Genomic DNA, 21127 nt, shown 5'->3' with positions numbered 1-21127 from the left:
AAAGAAATTGTGCTCAGGTGGCTTGTTTGCTCCAGATTAATACTTTTTCTGCCATGACCTGTGTTCAGTTCCTATAGTAGCTTAATTGATCAGGATCACATGAAAATTGAGTTTGATGATTTTCAACTTGAGTCATATTGTTCATGCAGAAAAAAATGATAATATGCATTAACTAACACAGGTACTAGACTTTTTTTCTGGTAAACCCATTGGAGATTGAACAATATACCACATTGGTTATTGATCCTTCAAAAGATCAATTGTAATGCCTCACAATTGGATTATGTAGTTCGCAATTGATGGGGAAGGAAGCAACAACTAGGAATAGCTCTGTGGAGAATATATTTCTGTGTTCATTACAGATGTAAAGAATAACTTTCTCAAACAACAAAATTATAGATTTAAAAAATTTGCAGGCTCAGTAATATTGCTTTGTACCCAAATGGTCAATTATTCTAACGTTAATTAAACCATTCTTGATTTCCTCCAATATTACTCCTTGTTAATATTGCATTTTGCCTGTATTGAAATTTAAGGTAAAATCAAGTGAATACATTATGTTCCTATCACAATATTGCTCTTCCAGTAAAATTTCTATGCATTACACTCGATCAAAAAATCTGGTGGGCAAGCTGCAACTTTGTGCATATTTTATCACTATACATTTAGAAGGGTAAAAAATGAAGAAAGTTGCTTTTTGGAACAAGATCTGCATAAGTAAATGTTTTGCAAACAATTACCGAGAAACACCATATAGCAATCAAAAACGTTAAGGTGATGCATGAGTGAACTTCAACCAAGTAGAATCAATTTTGCTTGAGGCATAAAGTTTGATTTATCATTTACTTGTCTGAGATTGGAAGGGAAAGTAAAATGTAACGCAGTTCATTATACTGACTGCCAGCCTGATGTGGTGCTCACAATATAAAATTGATACCTTGTTAATTATTGTTCAGTCTTTACTGTGCTAAGAACATTAACAATTTTGTTTCTGAAGATGTTTGTTACTGTTAATTTACAATTTAAAGAAATGTAAATTCATATTACTGAACAACTAGCAGAGACCCACAAAGCATTTGTGGTCAAATTTGTATACTTGACCAATTCCATCATTTCATCCACCTATCCCATACCATCCCCATCCCATGCCATTCCATTCTTCCCATGCTGCCCCTCCATGCCATACCCATCCCATCCCAAGTCATTCCATCCTTCCCATGCAACCCCTCCAATACCATCCCCTCCATCCCACTCCTCCCATGCCATCTCTATTCCATGCCATTGCACCCTAACATAAGAAAAAGGAGCTGGAGTAGACCATTTGGCCCCTCAAGCCTGCTCTGCCAGTCAATTAGATCATGGTTGATTTGATTGAGGCTATAACTCCACTTTCCTGCCTGCCCCTCATAATCCTTGACTCCTTTGTAGATCAGACATCTGTATAGCTCAGTTTTGAATAAATTCAACAACTCAGCCTCCACTGCTTCCTGGGGTAGAGAATTCCAAAGATTAACAAACCTCTGAGGGAAGAAATTCCTCCTCATCGCAGCCTTAAATGGGCGACTGCTTACTTTGAAACTGTATTCCCTTGTTCTAGATACCCCCATGAGGGGCAACATCTACCCTGTCAAGCCCCCTCAGAATCTTAAGTTTCAATAAGATCACCTCTCATTCTTCAACCCAGGAATCAACCTAGTGAGCCTTCTCTGAACCGCCTCCAATGCAAGTATAGCCCTCCTTAAATAAGGAGACCAAAACAGTATGCAGTACTCAACGGGTTGAATTTTACCAGCCCCTCGACACCGTGGGTCGCGGCAGGGGGGCCCGTAAAATTCTAAGGGGAGAGGCCCGCCTCGACCCCCAACGTCAAGAAGGGCCCGCCGCATATTACCGACAGCGGGGGGATCTCGGTGCGACCCGCTGCTTGGCGGTGGGGCCTTCATCTACATATTCAATTTAGCCTAAATTAGTTGCAAATTCACTTACCTGCTGGCAGCGCCGTCCCACGCCGATTTTATGGCTACCGTTTATCCCTCGCCTTTGGAACTCCGAATGGAGTTCCAAGGTGAGAACCTGGTAGGGAGGCGGGAGCAATAAATCTTTCAGGGCGGGAGGGGTGGGGGAGTGGGGAAATCAATTTTTATTGGCTGTGGGAAGGGATGGGTTGTGGGTCAAAGGGAACAAATTTCAGCGGGGAAAGTGTGGGAGATCAAAAGTTAATTATGGGGGGAGAGGGAAATTTGTATATAAATTACCCATTGAGGGATAGGAGACGGAACTTAGAGTGTAAATAAAATCTGACTGTTATTTCCCGGAGACTGGGACCTTTAAATATAGAAATATTACTGAAGGGCTTGAAGCCCTTTAAAAGTGGTGCCCGATGCCGTTGCCAGGGACATGGGTCCACCCCCTCTATTTAAATCAGCCCCTGCGCCTAATGTGGCGCGGGCTATGCAGTGGCCCTTCCATGTCAGAAGGCTGCCGTTCTTACAGTGCGCCGCCGCAGAGCGGAGCGCCGCGCCACGCACGAATAAAATCCAGCCCTAGGTGTGGGCTCAGCAATGCCCTATACAGTTGTAACAAGACTTCCCTACTTTTATACTCCATCCCTCTTGCAATAAATGCCAACAATCCATTTGCCTTTCTAATTACTTGCTGTACCTGCATACTACCTTTTTGTGATTCATGTACGAGGACACCCAGATCCCTCTGTACTGTAGCATTCTGCAGTCTTTCTCCATTTAAATAATAGTCTGCTTTTCGATTCTTCCTGCAAAAGTGGACAACCTCACATTTTCTGACATTATACCCCATCTACCAAATTTTTGTTCACTCACTTAACCTATCTATATCCCTTTGCAGATTCTTTATGACCTCCTCTCAACTTGCTTTCCTACCTATTTTTGTCAGCCAATTTGGATACAATACGCTTGGTTCCATCATCCAAGTCATCAATGTGGATTGTAAATAGTTGGGCCCCAGCACTGATCCCTGTGGCGCTCCACTAGTTACAGTTTGCCAACCTGAATGGGCCTCATTTTTCCAGACTCTCTTTCCTGTTAGTTAGCCAATCCACTATCCATGCAAATATATAACCCCCATACCATGAGCTCTTATCTTGTGCAGGAACCTTTTGTGTGGCACCTTTTGGAAATCCAAATGCACTACATCTACTGGTTCCCCTTTATCCACCCTGCTTGTTGTGGAGCCGGAGGACATAGGTGAGGTTTTAAATGATTACTTTTCACCTGTGTTCACTATGGAACAAAGAACAGTACAGCACAGGAACAGGCTATTCGGCCCTCCAAGCCTGCGCCGATCTTGATGCCTGCTTAAACTAAAACCTTCTGCACTTCCAGGGACTGTATCCCTCTATTCCCACCCTATTCATGTATTTGTCAAGATGCCTGTTTAACGTCGATACCTGCTTCCACCACCTCCCCCGGCATCAAGTTCCAGGCACTCACCACCCTCTGTGTAAAGAACTTATCTCATACATCCCCTCTAAACTTTGCCCCTCTCACCTTAAACCTATGTCCCGTAGTAACTGACTCTTCCACCCTGGGAAAAAGCTTCTGACTATCCACTCTGTCCATGCCGCTCATAACTTTGTAAACCTTTATCATGTCGCCCCTCCACCTCCGTCGTTCCAATGAAAACAATCCGAGTTTTTCCAACCTCTTCTCATAGCTAATGCCCTCCAGACCAGGCAACATCCTGGTAAATCTCTTCTGTACCCTCTCCAAAGCCTCCACGTCCTTCTGGTAGTGTGGCGAGCAGAATTGCACGCAATATTCTAAGTGTGGCCTAACTAAAGTTCTGTACAGCTGCAGCATGACTTGCCAATTTTTATACTCTATGCCCCGACCGATGAAGGCAAGCATGCCGTATGCCTTCTTGACTACCTTATCCACCTGCATTGCCACTTTCAGTAACCTGTGGACCTGTACGCCCAGATCTCTCTGCCTGTCAATACTCCTAAGAGTTCTGCCATTTACTGTATACTTCCCACCTGCATTCGACCTTCCAAAATGCATTACCTCACATTTGTCCGGATTAAACTCCATTTGCCATTTCTCCGCCCAAGTCTCCAACCGATCTATATCCTGCTGTATCCTCTGACAATCCTCAACACTATCCGCAACTCCACCAACCTTTGTGTCGTCCGCAAACTTACTAATCAGACCAGCTACATTTTCCTCCAAATCATTTATATATACTACAAACAGCAAAGGTCCCAGCACTGATCCCTGTGGAACACCACTAGTCACATCCCTCCATTCAGAAAAGCACCCTTCCACTGCTACCCTCTGTCTTCTATGACTGAGCCAGTTCTGTATCCATTTTGCCAGCTCACTTCTGATCCTGTGTGACTTCACCTTTTGTCCCAGTCTGCCATGAGGGACCTTGTCAAAGGCTTTACTGAAGTCTATATAGATAACATCCACTGCCCTTCCTTCATCAATCATCTTTGTCACTTCCTCAAAAAACTCAATCAAATTAGTGAGACACGACCTCCCCTTCACAAAACCATGCTGTCTCTCGCTAATAAGTTCGTTTGTTTCCAAATGGGAGTAAATCCTGTCCCGAAGAATCCTCTCTAATAATTTCCCTACCACTGACGTAAGGCACACCGGCCTATAATTTCCTGGATTATCCTTGCTACCCTTCTTAAACAAAGGAACAACATTGGCTATTCTCCAGTCCTCTGGGACCTCACCTGTAGCCAATGAGGATGCAAAGATTTCCGTCAAGGCCCCAGCAATTTCGTTCCTTGCCTCCCTCAGTATTCTGGGGTAGATCCCATCAGGCCCTGGGGACCTATCTACCTTACTGCTTTGCAAGACATCCAACACCTCCTCCTTTTCGATAATGAGATGATTGAGACTATCTACACTCCCTTCCCTGGACTCATCATCCACCAGGTCCTTCTCTTTGGTGAATACTGATGCAAAGTACTCATTTAGTACCTCGCCCATTTCCTCTGGCTCCACACTTAGATTCCCTTCTCTGGCCTTGAGTGGGCCAACCCTTTCCCTAGTTACCCTCTTGCTCTTTATATATGTATAAAAAGCCTTGGGATGGAGAAGGATGATGTAGGTGTAGAGATCAGGGAGGAGGATTGTGATATACTTAACATATTAGCATTGAAAGGGAGGAAGTATTAGCTGTTTTAGTGGGTTTAAAAGTGGATAAATCCCCAGGCCCAAATGAGATGTATCCCAGACTGTTATGTGAGGCAAGGGAGAAGATAGCAGGGGCTCTGACACAAATTTTCAAATCCTCTCTGGCCACAGGAGAGATACCAGAGGACTGGAGGACAGCGAATGTGGTGCCATTATTCAAGAAGGTTAGCAGGGATAAACCAGGTAATTACAGGCCGGTGAGTCTAACATCAGTGGTAGGGAAACTATTGGAAAAAATTCTGAGGGACAGGATTAATCTCCACTTGGAGAGGCAGGGATTAATCAGGGACAGTCAGCATGGCTTTGTCTGGATGGTGTCTAACTAACTTGATTGAATTTTTCAAGGCGGTGACTAGATGTGTAGATGAGTTTAAAGCAGTTGATGTAGTCTATATGGACTTCAGTAAGGCTTTTGATAAGGTTAAGAAGGTAAGAGCCCATGCGATCCAGGGCAATTTGGCAAACTGGATCCAAAATTGGCTTAGTGACAGGAGGCAGAGGGTGATGGTCGAGGGTTATTTTGTGAGTGAAAGCCTGTGACCAGTGGTGTACCGCAGGGATCAGTGCTGGCACCCTTGCTGTTTGTAATGTACATTAATGATTTCGAGGTATGATCAGTAAGTTCGCAGATGACACAAAAATTGGTGGTGTAAATAGTGAGGAGAAAAGCCTTAGATTACAGGACGATATAGATGGGCTGCTAAGATGGGCGGAGCAGTGGCAAATGGAATTTAATCCTGAGAAGTGTGAGGTGATGCATTTTGGGAGGACTAACAAGACAAGGGAATATACAATGGATGGTAGGACCCTAGGATGTACAAGGGTCTGAGGGACCTTGGTGTACTTGTCCATAGATCACTGAAGGCAGCAGCACAGGTAGATAAGGTGGTTAGGAAGGCATATGGGATACTTGCCTTTATTAGCCGAGGCATAGAATATAAGAGCGGGGAGGTTATGTTGGAGCTGAATAAAATGCTAGTTAGGCCACAGCTGGAGTACTGTGTACAGTTCTGGGCACCACACTATAGGAAGGATGTGATTGCACTGGAGATGGTGCAGAGGAGATTCACCAGGATGTTACCTGGGCTGGAACATTTCAGCTATGAAGAGAGACTGGAAAGGCTGGGGTTGTTTTCCCTAGAGCAGAGAAGGCTGAGGGGAGACATGATTGAGGTGTACAAAATTATGAAGGGCATTGATAGGTTAGATAGGAAGAAACCTTTTCCCTTAGCAGAGGGGTCAGTAACCAGGGGGCATAGATTTAAGGTAAGGGCCAGGAGATTTAGAGGGGATTTGAGGAAAAAAAATTTCACCCAGAGGGTGGTTGGAATCTGGAATGCACTACCTGTAGAGGTGGTAGAGGCAGGAACCCTCACAACATTTAAGATGTAGTTAGACGAGCACTTGAAACGCCATAGCATACAAGGCTACGGGCCAAGTGCTGGAAAATGGAATTAGAATTGTTAGGTGTTTGATGGCCGGCACAGACACGATGGGCCGAAGGGCCTGTTTCTGTGCTGTATAACTCTATGACTCTATCCTGAAAGAACTCTAATAAACTTGTCAAACCATTTTCCTTTCATAAAACCAATTTAACTCTGCTTGACTGTATTATGATTCTCTAATTATCCTACTGCTACTTCTTTAATAATGATTTCCAACATTTTCCCAATCACAGATGTTAGGCTAACTGGCCTGTAGTTTCCTACTTTCTGTCTCCCTTCTTTCTTGAATAGAGGTATTACATTTACAGTTTTCCAATCTGCTGCGACCTTTGCAGAATCTAGGGAATTTTAGACGATGACAGCCAATCCATCCAGCCACTTCTTTTAAGACCCTAGGATAGAGGCCATTAGGTTCAGCTTTTAGTTCCATTAGTTTTCCTGGTACTTTTTCTCTAGTGAGAGTGATTGTTTTAAGTTCCTCCCTCCCTTTTGCCCCTTGGTTTTCGATTATTCTTGGGATATTTTTTGTGTCTTCTTCCATGAAGACAGATACAAAATACTTGTTCAAAGTCTCTGCCATTTCCTTGTTTCCCATTATTAATTCATCCTGTTTTATCCTGTTCTTTTTTTATATACTTGTAGAAGCTCTTAAGGTCTTTTATTTTCAATATTCCTTTCTAGTTTACTCTCAGATTCTAATTTCTCCCTCTTTATTTTTTTGTGGTCATCTTTGCTGGTTTCTAAAATTTTCCCAGTTTTCTGGCCTGCCACTAATTTTCACAGCATTATACACCTTTTCTTTCAGTTTGATACCTTAGTTAGCCACAAATGGTGCATCCTTCTCGTAGAGTCTTTCTTTTTCGATGGTCTATATCTTTGTTGAGAGTTATGAAATATCTCCTTAAATGTCTCCCACTGCTTATCTACCATGTTACCTTTTGACATATTTTCCCAGTTCACTGTAGCCAACTCTGTCTGGATACCTTTGTAATTGCCTTTATTTAAGTTTAAGACACAAGTTTCTCGCCCTCAAACTGAATGTGAAATCCTAGCATGTTATAATCATTCTTGGATAGAGGATCCTTTCCTGAGAGATCATGAATTAATCCTGTCACATAACACATTACCAGGTCTAAAATGGCTGGTTGGTTACAGAACATATTGTTCTAAGAAACTGTTCCGAATAACACTCTATGAACTTATCCTCAAAGCTACCTTTGCCAATTTGATTTTTCCAGTCGATATGAAGATTACAATTGTCCACAATTGTTGCAGTACCTTTCTTACAAGCCCCCATTATTTCTTGATTTATACTCTGTCTTACAGTGTAGCTACTGCTAGGTGGCCTATAAATTACCACCACCAGTGATTTCTTTCCCTTGTATTTCTTATCTCCACCCAAACTGATTCTACATCTTGATCTTCCAACGCAAGATCATTTTTCACTACTCTACTGATCTCATCCTTTATTAACTGAGCTACCCCACTTCCTGTTACTTTCTATCCTTCCGAAATGTCAAATATCCCTGAATATTCAATTCCCAGTCTTGGTCACTCTGCAATCACGTCTCTGTCATGGCCATTGTTACGGCCACATGGTGAGGGGTGTGGGTGGTTCCCACTGTTCAACTCCCACCTGACCACAGCAACTGTTGTTTGTTCTTAGAGTTTAACTCTTTTCTGTCTTATTTATCAAATAAACAGACAGCGACAGGTTTCCTTGTAGGCTTAAAACAGAAGATTACTTATTTATTGAGCAGTATGCCTTATCCCAAAATTGTAGCAACCACATCCACGCACGCATTCACTCTCACACGCACTATCGAAAGAAGATAGAGAAAAAAGTACAGGGTAAGAGGTGTGCAAAGTTCAGGTTGTAAAATTCTGTTGTTTCAAGAATAACCTGTGTGATCCTCCTTGGAAGGTGAATTTTTATAATTGTGTGCCTGTTTGCTGGTTGTCTGGCATTCGTTGGACTGTTGCAGTCTCCTGGCAGTTCACTTTGGGTTGAAGACAGTGCTGATGCCTTAGGTCAGTTCCCACTGGTAGACAAGTCGTTTTTGCAAAGACTCTCTTTTGTCTTTGTTGTAGCTAGCTTCCACTTGTCTCAGCAGGGTTCAACTGTGTTGGCTGGAAATGATCTCTCTCTCAGCCTTGCTGGAATTCAAGATGACTTCTTGTTGCACTGTGTGGCTGAGGAGAGTCCAGACTGATGATTTTGTCTCTAGTCCTGTCCTGAAAAGACTCCCTCTTTGTTCCTCAAAGTGATTATCTTTTAAGGTGAATATATTTCCAAGGGTTGGCTTCACCCATGTGGCTTCAGGTTTCAGTCCCAGCTGGGCTGTACAATGGCCTTGATGATGGCCCCACTCTGAGGAGGTGAGGGTGGTTCACATTCCATTGTAGTGGAGGTTATTCTTTATGTCGTCATTGTCGACAGGAATAGTGCCAGAAGACTGGAGGATAGCAAATGTTGTCCCCTTGTTCAAGAAGGGGAGTAGAGACAGCCCTGGTAATTATAGACCTGTGAGCCTTACTTCGGTTGTGGGTAAAATGTTGGAAAAGGTTATAAGAGACAGGATTTATAATCATCTTGAAAAGAATAAGTTCATTGGCGATAGTCAGCACGGTTTTGTGAAGGGTAGGTCGTGCCTCACAAACCTTATTGAGTTTTTCGAGAAGGTGACCAAACAGGTGGATGAGGGTAAAGCAGTGGATGTGGTCTATATGGATTTCAGTAAGGCGTTTGATAAGGTTCCCCACGGTAGGCTATTGCAGAAAATACGGAAGTATGGGGTTGAAGGTGATTTAGAGCTTTGGATCAGAAATTGGCTAGCTGAAAAAAGACAGAGGCTGGTGGTTGATGGCAAATGTTCATCCTGGAGTTTAGTTACTAGTGGTGTACCGCAAGGATCTGTTTTGGGGCCACTGCTGTTTGTCATTTTTATAAATGACCTGGAAGAGGGTGTAGAAGGGTGGGTTAGTAAATTTGCGGATGACACTAAGGTCGGTGGAGTTGTGGATAGTGCCGAAGGATGTTGTAGGGTACAGAGGGACATAGATAGGCTGCAGAGCTGGGCTGAGAGATGGCAAATGGAGTTTAATGCGGAAAAGTGCGAGGTGATTCACTTTGGAAGGAGTAACAGGAATGCAGAGTATTGGGCTAATGGGAAGATTCTTGGTAGTGTAGATGAACAGAGAGATCTTAGTGTCCAGGTGCATAAATCCCTGAAGGTTGCTACCCAGGTTAATAGGGCTGTTAAGAAGGCATATGGTGTGTTAGCTTTTATTAGTAGGGGGATCGAGTTTCGGAGCCACGAGGTCATGCTGCAGCTGTACAAAACTCTGGTGAGACCGCACCTGGAGTATTGCGTGCAGTTCTGGTCACCGCATTATAGGAAGGATGTGGAAGCTATGGAAAGGGTGCAGAGGAGATTTACTAGGATGTTGCCTGGTATGGAGGGAAGGTCTTACGAGGAAAGGCTGAGGGACTTGAGGTTGTTTTCGTTGGAGAGAAGGAGGAGGAGAGGTGACTTAATAGAGACATATAAGATAATCAGAGGGTTAGATAGGGTGGATAGTGAGAGTCTTTTTCCTCGGATGGTGATGGCAAACACGAGGGGACATAGCTTTGAGTTGAGGGGTGATAGATATAGGACAGATGTCAGAGGTAGTTTCTTTACTCAGAGAGTAGTAGGGGCGTGGAACGCCCTGCCTGCAGCAGTAGTAGACTCGCCAACTTTAAGGGCATTTAAGTGGTCATTGGATAGACATATGGATGAAAATGGAATAGTGTAGGTCAGATGGTTTCACAGGTCGGCGCAACATCGAGGGCCGAAGGGCCTGTACTGCGCCGTAATGTTCTAATTCTAATTCTTATTCAGAGATGAGAAGTCTGCGAAAGGCCTTGTCTTATTGTGTATGAGTATAGCTCACATCCAGGTATGATTATTTGTCGCATTTCCATGCAGTCGGGGCTTAATTGGTTTTCAGTCTTAGTAGTGACTGATGTGGATTTGAGGGTAAGAGATGATGAAGGTCATGTGTTTTGTCCTCCATTCTGTTGACAGCATATTGTCCACTTTTTTAAAAAGTCCATCTTTAGAACTCTTCAGTTTGAGTTCTGTATTTTCAATCGCTGCACTTCACATCAGCATAACACTATCATATCATACCCATTTATTTCTATTTGTTCTATCAATTCATCCATCTTGTCATCCAGCTGTGTGCAGTCAGATGAACAGCCCTTAATTCTGTCTTTTAGCCATGTTATTTGCTGATGCACTCTTATGTTTCTAGCTCCGTGCTTTCTTGTCACACTCAAGTTATCAATAGCTGTATTGCTACCCTGCACTTATGTCTTGTCCTTCCTCGTTAACTTTCTGAATTTCCCCTCATATGAACCCTCCCAACGCCCCTCTACTATTTAGTTTAAAGCCCTCTCTACAACCCTAGTTATACGATTCATCAGGACACTGGTCCCAACACAGTTCAAGTGAAGCCTGTCCAAACCGTACAGCTCCCTCTTTCCCCAGTACTGGTGCCAGTGCCCCATTTCTCCCACATCAATCTTGCAGCCATGCATTCAACTGTCTGATCTTATTTACCTTATGCCAATTTGCTCGTAGCTCAGCTAGTAATCCAGAGATTATTACCTTTGTGGTTATGCTTTTTAATTTAGCCCCTAGCTACCATTACTCCCTTAGCAGAACATCTTTCTTAGTCCTACCTATGTTGTTGATACCCATGTGGACCACAACAATTGGATTCTTCCCCTCTCACTTTATGTTCCTCTCCAGCCCGAGGAGATGTCCTTAACTCTGGGACCGGGCAGGCAACACGGCCTTCAGGACTCAAGCTCTCGACTGCAAAGAACAGTATCGATCCCCTAACTATACTGTCCCCTACCAGTACTACATTCCTTTTTACTTCTTCCCACCACCACACCACTCCCCCAACCCACTTGAATGACCCCCCCTGTACCTTGACGCTGTGGTCAGTTTGCTCATCCACCCTGCAGTGCCTGCTCTCGTCCACACAGGCTGCAAGAACCTCAAATCTGTCAGACAAGTACAAGGTCTGAGGCTCCTCCAGTGTTACCTTCTGGATCCCCATACCTACCCGACTCATAGTCACACTCTTCTGTCCCTGACCACGGACCAAATCTAAAGTACCTAACCTAAGGGGTGTGACTGCCTCCTGGAACAAAGTATCAAAGTAATTTTCCCCTCTCCTGATGCATCGCAGTGTCCGAATCTTAGACTCCAGTTCATCAACTCTGAGCTGAAGTTCCTCGAGCTGCAGACACTTACTGCAGATGTTGTTGCAGTGGATCACACTGATATCCACCTTGTTCACCCACAAGCTACAGTTGCAACACATCACCTGATCTGGCATCTCTATTGTGTTTTATTTAACTAATTGGGTTTCAAGTTTATCATCGATGGTTAGCACCACAGCCTCACAGCTCCAGCGACCCGGGTTCAGTTCTGGGTACTGCCTGTGTGGAGTTTGCAAGTTCTCCCTGTGACCGTGTGGGTTTCCGCCGGGTGCTCCGGTTTCCTCCCACAGCCAAAGACTTGCAGGTTGATAGGTAAATTGGCCATTGTAAATTGCCCCTAGTGTAGGTAGGTGGTAGGAGAATGGTGGGGATGTAGTAGAGAATATGGGATTAATGTAGAATTAGTATAAATGGGTGGTTGTTGGACGTCACAGACACGGTGGGCCGAATGGCCTGTTTCAGTGCTGTATCTCAAAATAAAATTTAAAAAAAATAAAAGTTTAGAACTATCACTGATAATTTGTAGCTATATTAAGTAGTTTAACTAGTTAAGCTATAAATTTTATACAATTATTCTCTCTCCCCAGTACCAGTTTGAACTACTGCCCCAGTTCAGAAAGGCACCAGACAAGTGGCATAGGAAGGATGGAATGGCATGAGAGGAGTGGGAAGGATGGGATGGCTTTGAATGGGTGACATGGGATGGCATGCAATGGGATGGCATGGGAGAGAGGGGATGGCTTGATGGATAGCATGGGAAGGATGGAATGGCATGGCATGGGAGGTGTGGGAAGGAGGGGATGTCATCAGATTGGTGACTTGGGAAGGATGGGATGGGATGGCATGGGAGATGTAATAAGGAGGGGATGGCATCAGAGCAGTGACATGGGAAGGATAGAATGGCTTGCAATCGGATGGGGATGGCAGGGGAGGGAGGGAATGGCATGGGGGTGTAGTAAGGAAAGAAAACCTTAAAAATCACCTATCTGCTCACCTAATTAATGCCTCTGTGCTTCAACTATCAGGTCTCACTGTCTCCAGCTCCCTCTCTTGATCACTGCTTATTTTGTAAGTGACCAGAATAGCACCTTCTCCCTCACTGCACCGAATTCTCACACTCACCAAATTCCCGACTTAAGCACTCTGTTGAATTAAGACGGCATCCATCTGGACCTCGTGCTACTTACTTTGCATCTGTCCCATGCCATCCCCATCCCATGTCATTCATTCCTCCCATTCTACCCCTCCCATGCCATTCCCTCCCTCCATCCCAAGCCATTCTAGCCTCCCCATGCCACCGCTCTGATGCCATCCCCTCCCTATTACTTTGCCCATGCCATCTCATACTTCCCATATCACCTATCTCATGCCATCCCCTCTTCCCATTCCTCCCATGCCATGCCATTTCATCCTTCCCATGCCACCTGTCTGATGCCATCCCCTCTTTTTCACTCGTCCCATGCCATTCCCTCTCTCACATGCCATCCCCATCACATGCCATCCCATCCTTCCCATGTCACCCGTCCAATGCCATCCAATCCTTCCCACTTTTCCCATGACATTCCATCCTTCCTATGCCACCTGTCTGGTGCCATCCCCTCTCTCCACTCCTCCCATGCCATCCCCATCCCATGCCATTCCATTCTTCTCATGTCACCTGTCTGATGCCATCCCCTCCCTCGCATGCCATGCCATTCGATCCTTCCCATCCCACCTGTCTGCCATCCCCTCTCTCCCACTCCTCCCATGCCATCTCCATCTTCCCATGTCATTCCATCATATGCTATCCCATCCTTCCCATGACACCCCGTCCATGCCATCTCCCCCCTCCCACTCCTCCTATACCATTCCATCCTTCCCATGCCGTCCCTATTCCATGCTATTCCATCCTTCCCATGCCATCCCTCCTAGATTCACCAGACTGATCTCTAGGATGGCTGTATTGTCCTATGAGGAGACTGGGCCTATATTCTCTAGAGTTTAGAAGAATGAGAGGTGATCTCATTGAGGAATACAAAGTTCTTACAGAGCTCGAGAGGGTTGATGCAGGAAGGATGTTTCTGCTGGCTTAGTGGTCTAGAACAAGGGGACACAATCTCAGAATAAGAAGTAGGCTATTTAGGACTGAGATGAGGAGGAATTTGTTCACTCAGAGGGTGGTGAATCTTTGAAGTGCTGTGGAGGCTCAGTCATTGAATATATTCAAGACAAGAGATTGATAGATTTATAGATACTAAAGATATCAAGGGATATGGTGATAGTGCGAGAAAATGGTGTTGAGGTAGAAGATCAGCCATGATCTAATTGAATGGCAGAGCATGCTCAAGGGGCTGAATGGCCTGCTGCTTTTCCTATGTTCCTATGCCATCTTCTCCCTCCCATGCCATCTCCATACCACAACATTTTCATATTGCCACTGATTTCCACACCCCCCCCCCACCCCTGAACCAACAACCTCCTCCCAAACAACAGTTCCTCAGCTGACATCTTGGAAATTATCCAATTAAAGGTCAATAGGATCAGTTATGCCCGAACTAAACACAAGGCAGCTCTGGCTTACAAAGTGGTCCAGGATCTCTGCTTCACTCCTTAACGTGATGGGGTCGGGTGGGAGAGAGGGGGTGAGGTCCTTCCCAGGTTAGTTCCGCTGTTGACTGCAGCCAATGCGGGGATGCTGACCGAGCTGGCAGTTGTTGCTGAGGTGATTCTAGGTAATGCTTGCACAATCTCATCTCCCAACTGCCATATGTTAACACCACCAGAGGGAGGGGAGAGGAAAGGACAAACCTGGTGCACCACTCTGATTTACACCCCAGCTTTAAAAAAAAACGAGCTTCATAACTGTCAGGCAGAATCCGCACTGCTTCTCTCACATGCAGACTCCATCTTTATGGAGATAGCGACACACTTAGCACTGACAGCTGCTTATGCTTCATGCACAGCAAGGTTCCATGAACTATAGTCACATCTAAAAATTTCTGTTGGCAGCCACTTCCCTGAAACTACTTGCATAGCAGAGATTGGAAGAGCTGCATCTGATTGTAAACAGAGGACCTCACACCTTACTCCATTACACCTTATATCAAATGGATCAAAAGAATTGTTAGAATCAGTACCTGAATGTTACAGTAAAGTTCTAAAATATCTAATTAACCAACTGTTATTCGACAGGTGCAGAATGACAGTTTACCACACCCCTTAAACTGACCAATCAAAACAGTACATACAGACAGAAACTGCGTAATATTATTATAGATATATGCATTTAAATCCTGTAGTGCAATCTACAATGTTATGTGACTTACAGGTTGTCGCAACCTCAAAAACCATATTGTCTCAGTACAATATTTGGATAAACGATCATGTTTCGATACAAGCATGTAGTTTTTATCAGTTTATTTAAAAGTTTTTCTAGATCTCTCCAGCTTTCTGCTGTTGAAAGTACTGTCGAAAGATCGACCTATGAAAGAATTCTAAACTTTGCAATTAATCCTTTTCCTCAGACGATCGACTACCTATCCCTACTCAGAGGCCCAAATGTATAGCCAGAACACAGGAGGAACATATTTCGACTCCCAAGGAAACTCTGCCCAGGTGACAACAGTGGTTTCGTCCCACACTATGGGGGGCTCTGGCAGCATTCCAATGGGCGTTACAGGCGGTCAGATAATCAGTAGCTCAGGGGGTGCCTATCTTATAGGCGGGTCAATGGATGCATCCAGTCACCCAGTCAGCCACACAACACGTGCTTCTCCAGCCACAGTAAGTATTTGCCAAATATAATGCATTATACTTTGCCTTATTGTAAATTTTAATTCAGATTATATTAATTGTGTTTTTTTCAGATAAATCTTTATGAGCCAGGGATCAAAGCTGAGTTATCCAAAAACAGGTTTATAATTTGTAATTAAAATTGTCCTGTAGAAATGGACAGAAGAAAGCTGTTGTGTTATTTCTCTTCATTGATTTAAATGTATATCTTACTTTTTTTAGTCATTTGTGTTTCACAAAAAGAATAAAAACATACAATTTCCAAGATTTAGCTGACACCCAATGTACCCTGCAGCTCATTGTTGCTTATTTTAGTAACATTAAAACAAATAGAGGTATAAATTGCATGGTGCCAGCCTGCCATTATGAACTACATGCAGGGAAAGATTCCCAACACTAGAAAATGTAGGCTTGAGGGCCGATCAACATTGAGCCTCTGCTATCATTAAATTAGAGGAGTGTAAATGATTGACCTAGGTAGGGTCGTAACGGTGAAAATCTCTCCTCCCCCCAACGCTCACTTGTGGAGTTCTTGGCAAAGGTGGTGTGATATCGCAAAGTGGAATTTGAAAATGATATGAAACAACACTCAGGTATATAATGAATCAAGCAAGGGTATTTATTAAACAAAAACCAACAAGCTCTTGCTGAAGAAAAAAAAAGAAACTCCTATGCTCCAAAAACCCAATACCAGTTATAGTGTTTTCGGTTCACACCAAAAACTGTCTTGCTATTGTCCTGTGAGTTTGTGTCAGACAGGCCAGATATAACTTGTTGAATAGTTCCTTTGAACAGGGTTGCCTGTCTCGTTTGGAGAGAGTAGGTGAAAAATGGAGGGGAGATGAGTTGATCATGTCTTGATAGCTTGGAGATGTCTAGAGTGGGTGCTAATTGAGAACCGGTTTTATTTTATTTGAAATGACTTGTCCAGGGGATGGCATCCCTTATCAGGTCTTTGAATATTCAAAGACTGGCTGGTGCACTCCCTGCTGTTTGATGCCTGATAGTTGGTCCCTGTATTTCTTTAATTGATTTTTAATCCATTGTTCAGAGGCAATCTGTTAGTGATTTAAATGGACAGTCCACATGAGTCGAATTCAAAATGTCCTGGCCACAGTGGTTGAATTTAAGGTGTTCTTTGGCTGCAGTTGCTGAATTTAAAGTGTTCTTAGGCCTGGGCTGATTTGAGGGTTTAAAAATGGCCATGCCTACAGGAAGGAAAGTGATTGTGGGGGTCACGGGGATGCCAAGCAGCGTCCTGCAAAGGTCGTCAGGACTGTTGCTCCTACTGGCTTACCAGGAGTCTTTTTGTTAAAAAAAAAGTAACTTTAATTGCTTATGTCTTATTGGTGGCCACAGGGTCCAATGAATAATCCTGATGAGTGGGGCAACCTTGACACCAGCCTGGCTCAGTGCTGGCGAATTTTCAAAATGGGTCATTTAATGGGCGAGGCCTCTAATTTATATATTCAAGGAGCCTAATACTGTTTTACTTAATTGTTGGAGACATCTATATAATGTACCCAAAAACTTAGCAATGGGACCAACGCCTGCGCAGATTGGCCACAGAAAACAGGTGCAAAGCATCCCAATTTCGACTCCCATACTACTTTTTAATTACGCATACATAATTATACATACTATCAGATCTCTGTGGCGTTGCTTACATTCAAGGATAAACTGCTTTATATCTTTTTTAATTTGTTCATGGGATGTGGGCATCGCTGGCTAGGGCAGCTTTTATTGTCTGTCCCTAATTGCCCTTGAGAAGGTGGTGGTGAGCCACCTTCTTGAACTGTTGCACCCACAGTGCTGTTAGGAAGGGATTTTGACTCATTGACAGTGAAGGAACAGCGATATAGTTCCAAGTCAGGATGGTGTGTGGCTTGGACGTGAATTTTCAGGTGGTGGTGTTCCCATGCATCTGCTGCCCTTGTCCTAGGTGGTAGAGGTCACAAGTTTGTAAGGTGCTGTCTAAAGAGCCTTGGTGCGTTGCTGCAGTACATCTTGTAGATGGCACACACTGCTGCCACTATGTGTCAGTGGTGGAGGGAGTTAATGTGGAGGAAGTGAATCGAGCAGGCTGCTTTGTCCTGGATGGTATCGAGCTTCTTTAGTGTTGTTGGAGCTGCATCCATCCAGGCAAGTGGAGAGTATTCCATCACACTCCTGACTTGTGCCTTGTAGATGGTGGACAGGCTTTGGGAAGTCAGGAGGTGAATTACTTGCTGCAGGATTCCTAGCCTCTGACCTGATCTTGTAGCCATGGTATTTATATGGCTACTCCAGTTCAGTTTCTGGTCAACGGTAATACCCAGGATATTGATAGTGGGGGATTTAGCAATCGTAATGCCATTGAATGTCAAGGGGAGATGGTTAGATTCTCTCTTGTATGAGATAGTCATTGCCTGGCACTTGTGTGACGCAATTGTTACTTGCCATTTATCAGCCCAAGCCTGGATATTGTCCAGGTCTTACTGTATTTCTACACTTACTGCTTCAGTATCTGAGGAGTCATGAATGGTGTTGAACATTGGGCAATCATCAGCGAACGTCGCCAGTTCTGACCTTATGATTGAAGGAAGGTCATTGATGAAGCAGCTGGAGTTGGTTGGGCCTAGGACACTACCCTGAGGATGTCCTGGAGCTCAGGTGATTGACCTCTGGCAACCACAACCATCTTCCTTTGCGCTAGGTATGACTCCAACCAGCGGAAAGTTTTCCCCTTGATTCCCATTGACTTAAATTTTGCTAGGGCTCCTTGATGCCATACTCGGTCAAATGCTGCCTTGATGTCAAGGGCAGTCACTGTCACCTCACTTCTTGAGTTCAGCTCTTTTGTCCATGTTGGAACAAAAGCTGTAATGAGGTCAGGAGCTGAGTGGCCCTGGCAGAACCCAAACTGAGTGTCACTGAGCAGGTTATTGCTAAGCAAGTGCCACTTGATAGCACTGTTGATGACACCTTCCATCACTCTACTGATGATCGAGAGTAGACTGGAACAGCTTGGCCAGGGGCAAGGCTAGTTCTGGAACACAGATCTTCAGTACTATTGCCGGAATATTTTCAGGGCCCATAGTCTTTGTGATATCCAGTGCCTTCAGCCAATTCTTGATATCACGTGGAGTGAATCGAATTGGCTGAAGACTGGTATCTGTGATGCTGGGGACTTCAGGAGGAGGCTGAGATGGATCATCCACTCTGCACTTCTGCCTGAAGATTGTTGCAAATGCTTCAGCCTTATCTTTCGCACTGATGTGCTGGGCTCCCCCATCATTGAGGATGGGGATATTTGTGGAGCCACTTCCTCCAGTTAGTTGTTTAATTGTCCACCACCATTCATGACTGGATGTGGCAGGACTGCAGAGCTTCAATCTGATCCGTTGGTTGCGGCATTGCTTAACTCTGTCTATCGCATGCTGCTTACGCAGTTTGGCATGCAAGTAGTCCTGGGTTGTAGCTTCACCAGGTTGACTCTTTATTTTGAGGTATGCCTGGTGCTTCTCCTGGCATGCCCTCCTGCACTCTTCATTGAACCAGGGCTTATCCCCCGGCTTGATAGTAGTGGTAGAGTGGGGGATATGCCGGGCCATGGGGTTACAGATTGTGGTTGAGTACAATTCTGCTGCTGCTAATGGCCCACTGCGCCTCATGGATGCCCAATTTTGTGTTGCTAGATCTGTTCGAAATCTATCCCATTTATCACAGTGGTAGTGCCACAAAACACGATGGAGGTATCCTCAATGTGAAGACAGGACTTGTTCTCCACAAGGACCGTGCAGTGGTCACTTCTACCAATACTGTCATGGATAGATGCATCTGCGACAGGCAAATTGGTGAGGACGAGATCAGGTATGTTTTTCCCTCTTGTTGGTTCCCCCACCACCTGCCGCAGACGCAATTCGGCAGCTTTGTCCTTTAGGACTCGGCCAGCTCGGTCAATAATGGTGCTACCGAGCCACTCTTGGTGATAGACATTGAAGTCCCCCACCCAGAGTACATTCTGCGCCCTTGCCGCCCTCAGTGCTTCTTCCAAGTGGTGTTCAACATGGAGGAGTACTAATTCATCAGCTGAGGGGGGAGTGGTAGGTGGTAGTCAGCAGGAGGTTTGGTTTCATGTTTGACCTGATGCCATGAAACTTCATGGGGTCTGGAGTCGATGTTGAGGACTCCCAGGGCATCTCCATCCCGACTGTATACCACTGTGCCACCATATCTGGTGGTCTGTCCTGCCGGTGGGACAGAACATACCAGGGGATGGTGATGGCGGTGTCTGGAACATTGTCTGTAAGGTATGATTCCATGACCCACTTCCTGAAGGGGAGGGTGAACAGCCAGCAGTCGTGGTCCACGTCGGAACCAACAACAAAGGTAGAGAGTGGCATGTGTTCCTGCAGTCAGAATTTAAGGAGCTTGGTAAGAAATTAGCAAGCAGGATCTCAAAAGTAGTAATCTCTGGATTACTCCCAGTGCCATGTGCAAGTGAGTGTAGACATAGAAGGATAAGACAGATGAATGCGTGGCTGGAAAGATGGTGCAGGAGGGAGGACTTTAGATTCCTGGGACATTGGGACCGGCTATGGGGGTGATGGGACCTGTACAGGCCAGACAGGTTGCACCTGAGCAGAGCCGGGATTGAGTTCCTTGCGGGTCATTTTTCTAGTGCTGTTGGGGAAGAATTGAACTAGTTTGGCAGGGGGATGGGAACCTGAGGGTAGACTCAGTTGGGATAAAATCAGAAATGAAATTGGAAGGCTGAAAATTAATGGATGAGTCTGGAAGACAGAGGAAACAAAGGTTAGAAAATTAAAATTAGAGTTTGGCAGTACTCAAGGCTATCTATTTCAATGCAAGGAATATAGCAAATAAAGCAGAAGATCTGAGGGCACAGATAGACACGTGGCAGTATGATATCATAGCTATTACAGAAACATGGCTTAAGGAGGGACAGGAATGGCAGCTCACCGTTCCTGGTTACAGAGTTTCAGACGCAATCGGGAGGGGGATAAGAAAGGAGAGGAGTGGCAGTTTTGGTCAAGGAAACTATTACAGCTGTGAGGAGGGATGAGATATTGGAAGAATGAGGAAATATGGATTGATCTAAGGAACAAAAAAGCTGGGAGTGTACTATAGACCCCTAAACAGTCAGAGGGAGATAGAAGAGCAGATATGTAGGCAAATCTTTGAGAAGTGCAAGAACAATAGGACAGTAATAATAGGAGATTTTAACTGACGCACTGACACAGAACACAAAAGTCCAAGTGTATCAAGCCTGTGTCCTCAGTACCTTGCTCTACGGCAGCGAGGCCTGGACAACGTACGTCAGCCAGAGCGACATCTCAATTCATTCCATCTTCGCTGCCTCCGGAGAATCCTTGGCATCAGTGGCAGGACCGTATCTCCAATACAGAAGTCCTCGAGGCGGCCAACATCCCCAGCATATA

At 44.7% G+C, this 21127-nt stretch overlaps 1 protein-coding gene across 17 annotated transcripts in view; it reads left to right on the top strand.

The window, feature by feature from the left end:
• Positions 1-21127, top strand: part of rfx3 (regulatory factor X, 3 (influences HLA class II expression)) — a 651544-nt gene that overhangs the window by 370000 nt on the left and 260417 nt on the right. For all 17 annotated transcript variants that reach the window (XM_068030220.1, XM_068030223.1, XM_068030230.1 and 14 more), the window contains one exon: positions 15416-15674. In XM_068030220.1, the coding sequence (XP_067886321.1) occupies positions 15416-15674 (259 nt within the window). The remainder of the gene's footprint in view (positions 1-15415; positions 15675-21127) is intronic.

This window comes from Heterodontus francisci, chromosome 4, assembly GCF_036365525.1.
Source record: "Heterodontus francisci isolate sHetFra1 chromosome 4, sHetFra1.hap1, whole genome shotgun sequence".
Classification (NCBI taxonomy): Eukaryota; Metazoa; Chordata; class Chondrichthyes; order Heterodontiformes; family Heterodontidae; genus Heterodontus; species Heterodontus francisci.
The sequence above is the reverse complement of the archived record's forward strand: the minus strand, read 5'-3'. Positions and strand labels throughout refer to the sequence as shown.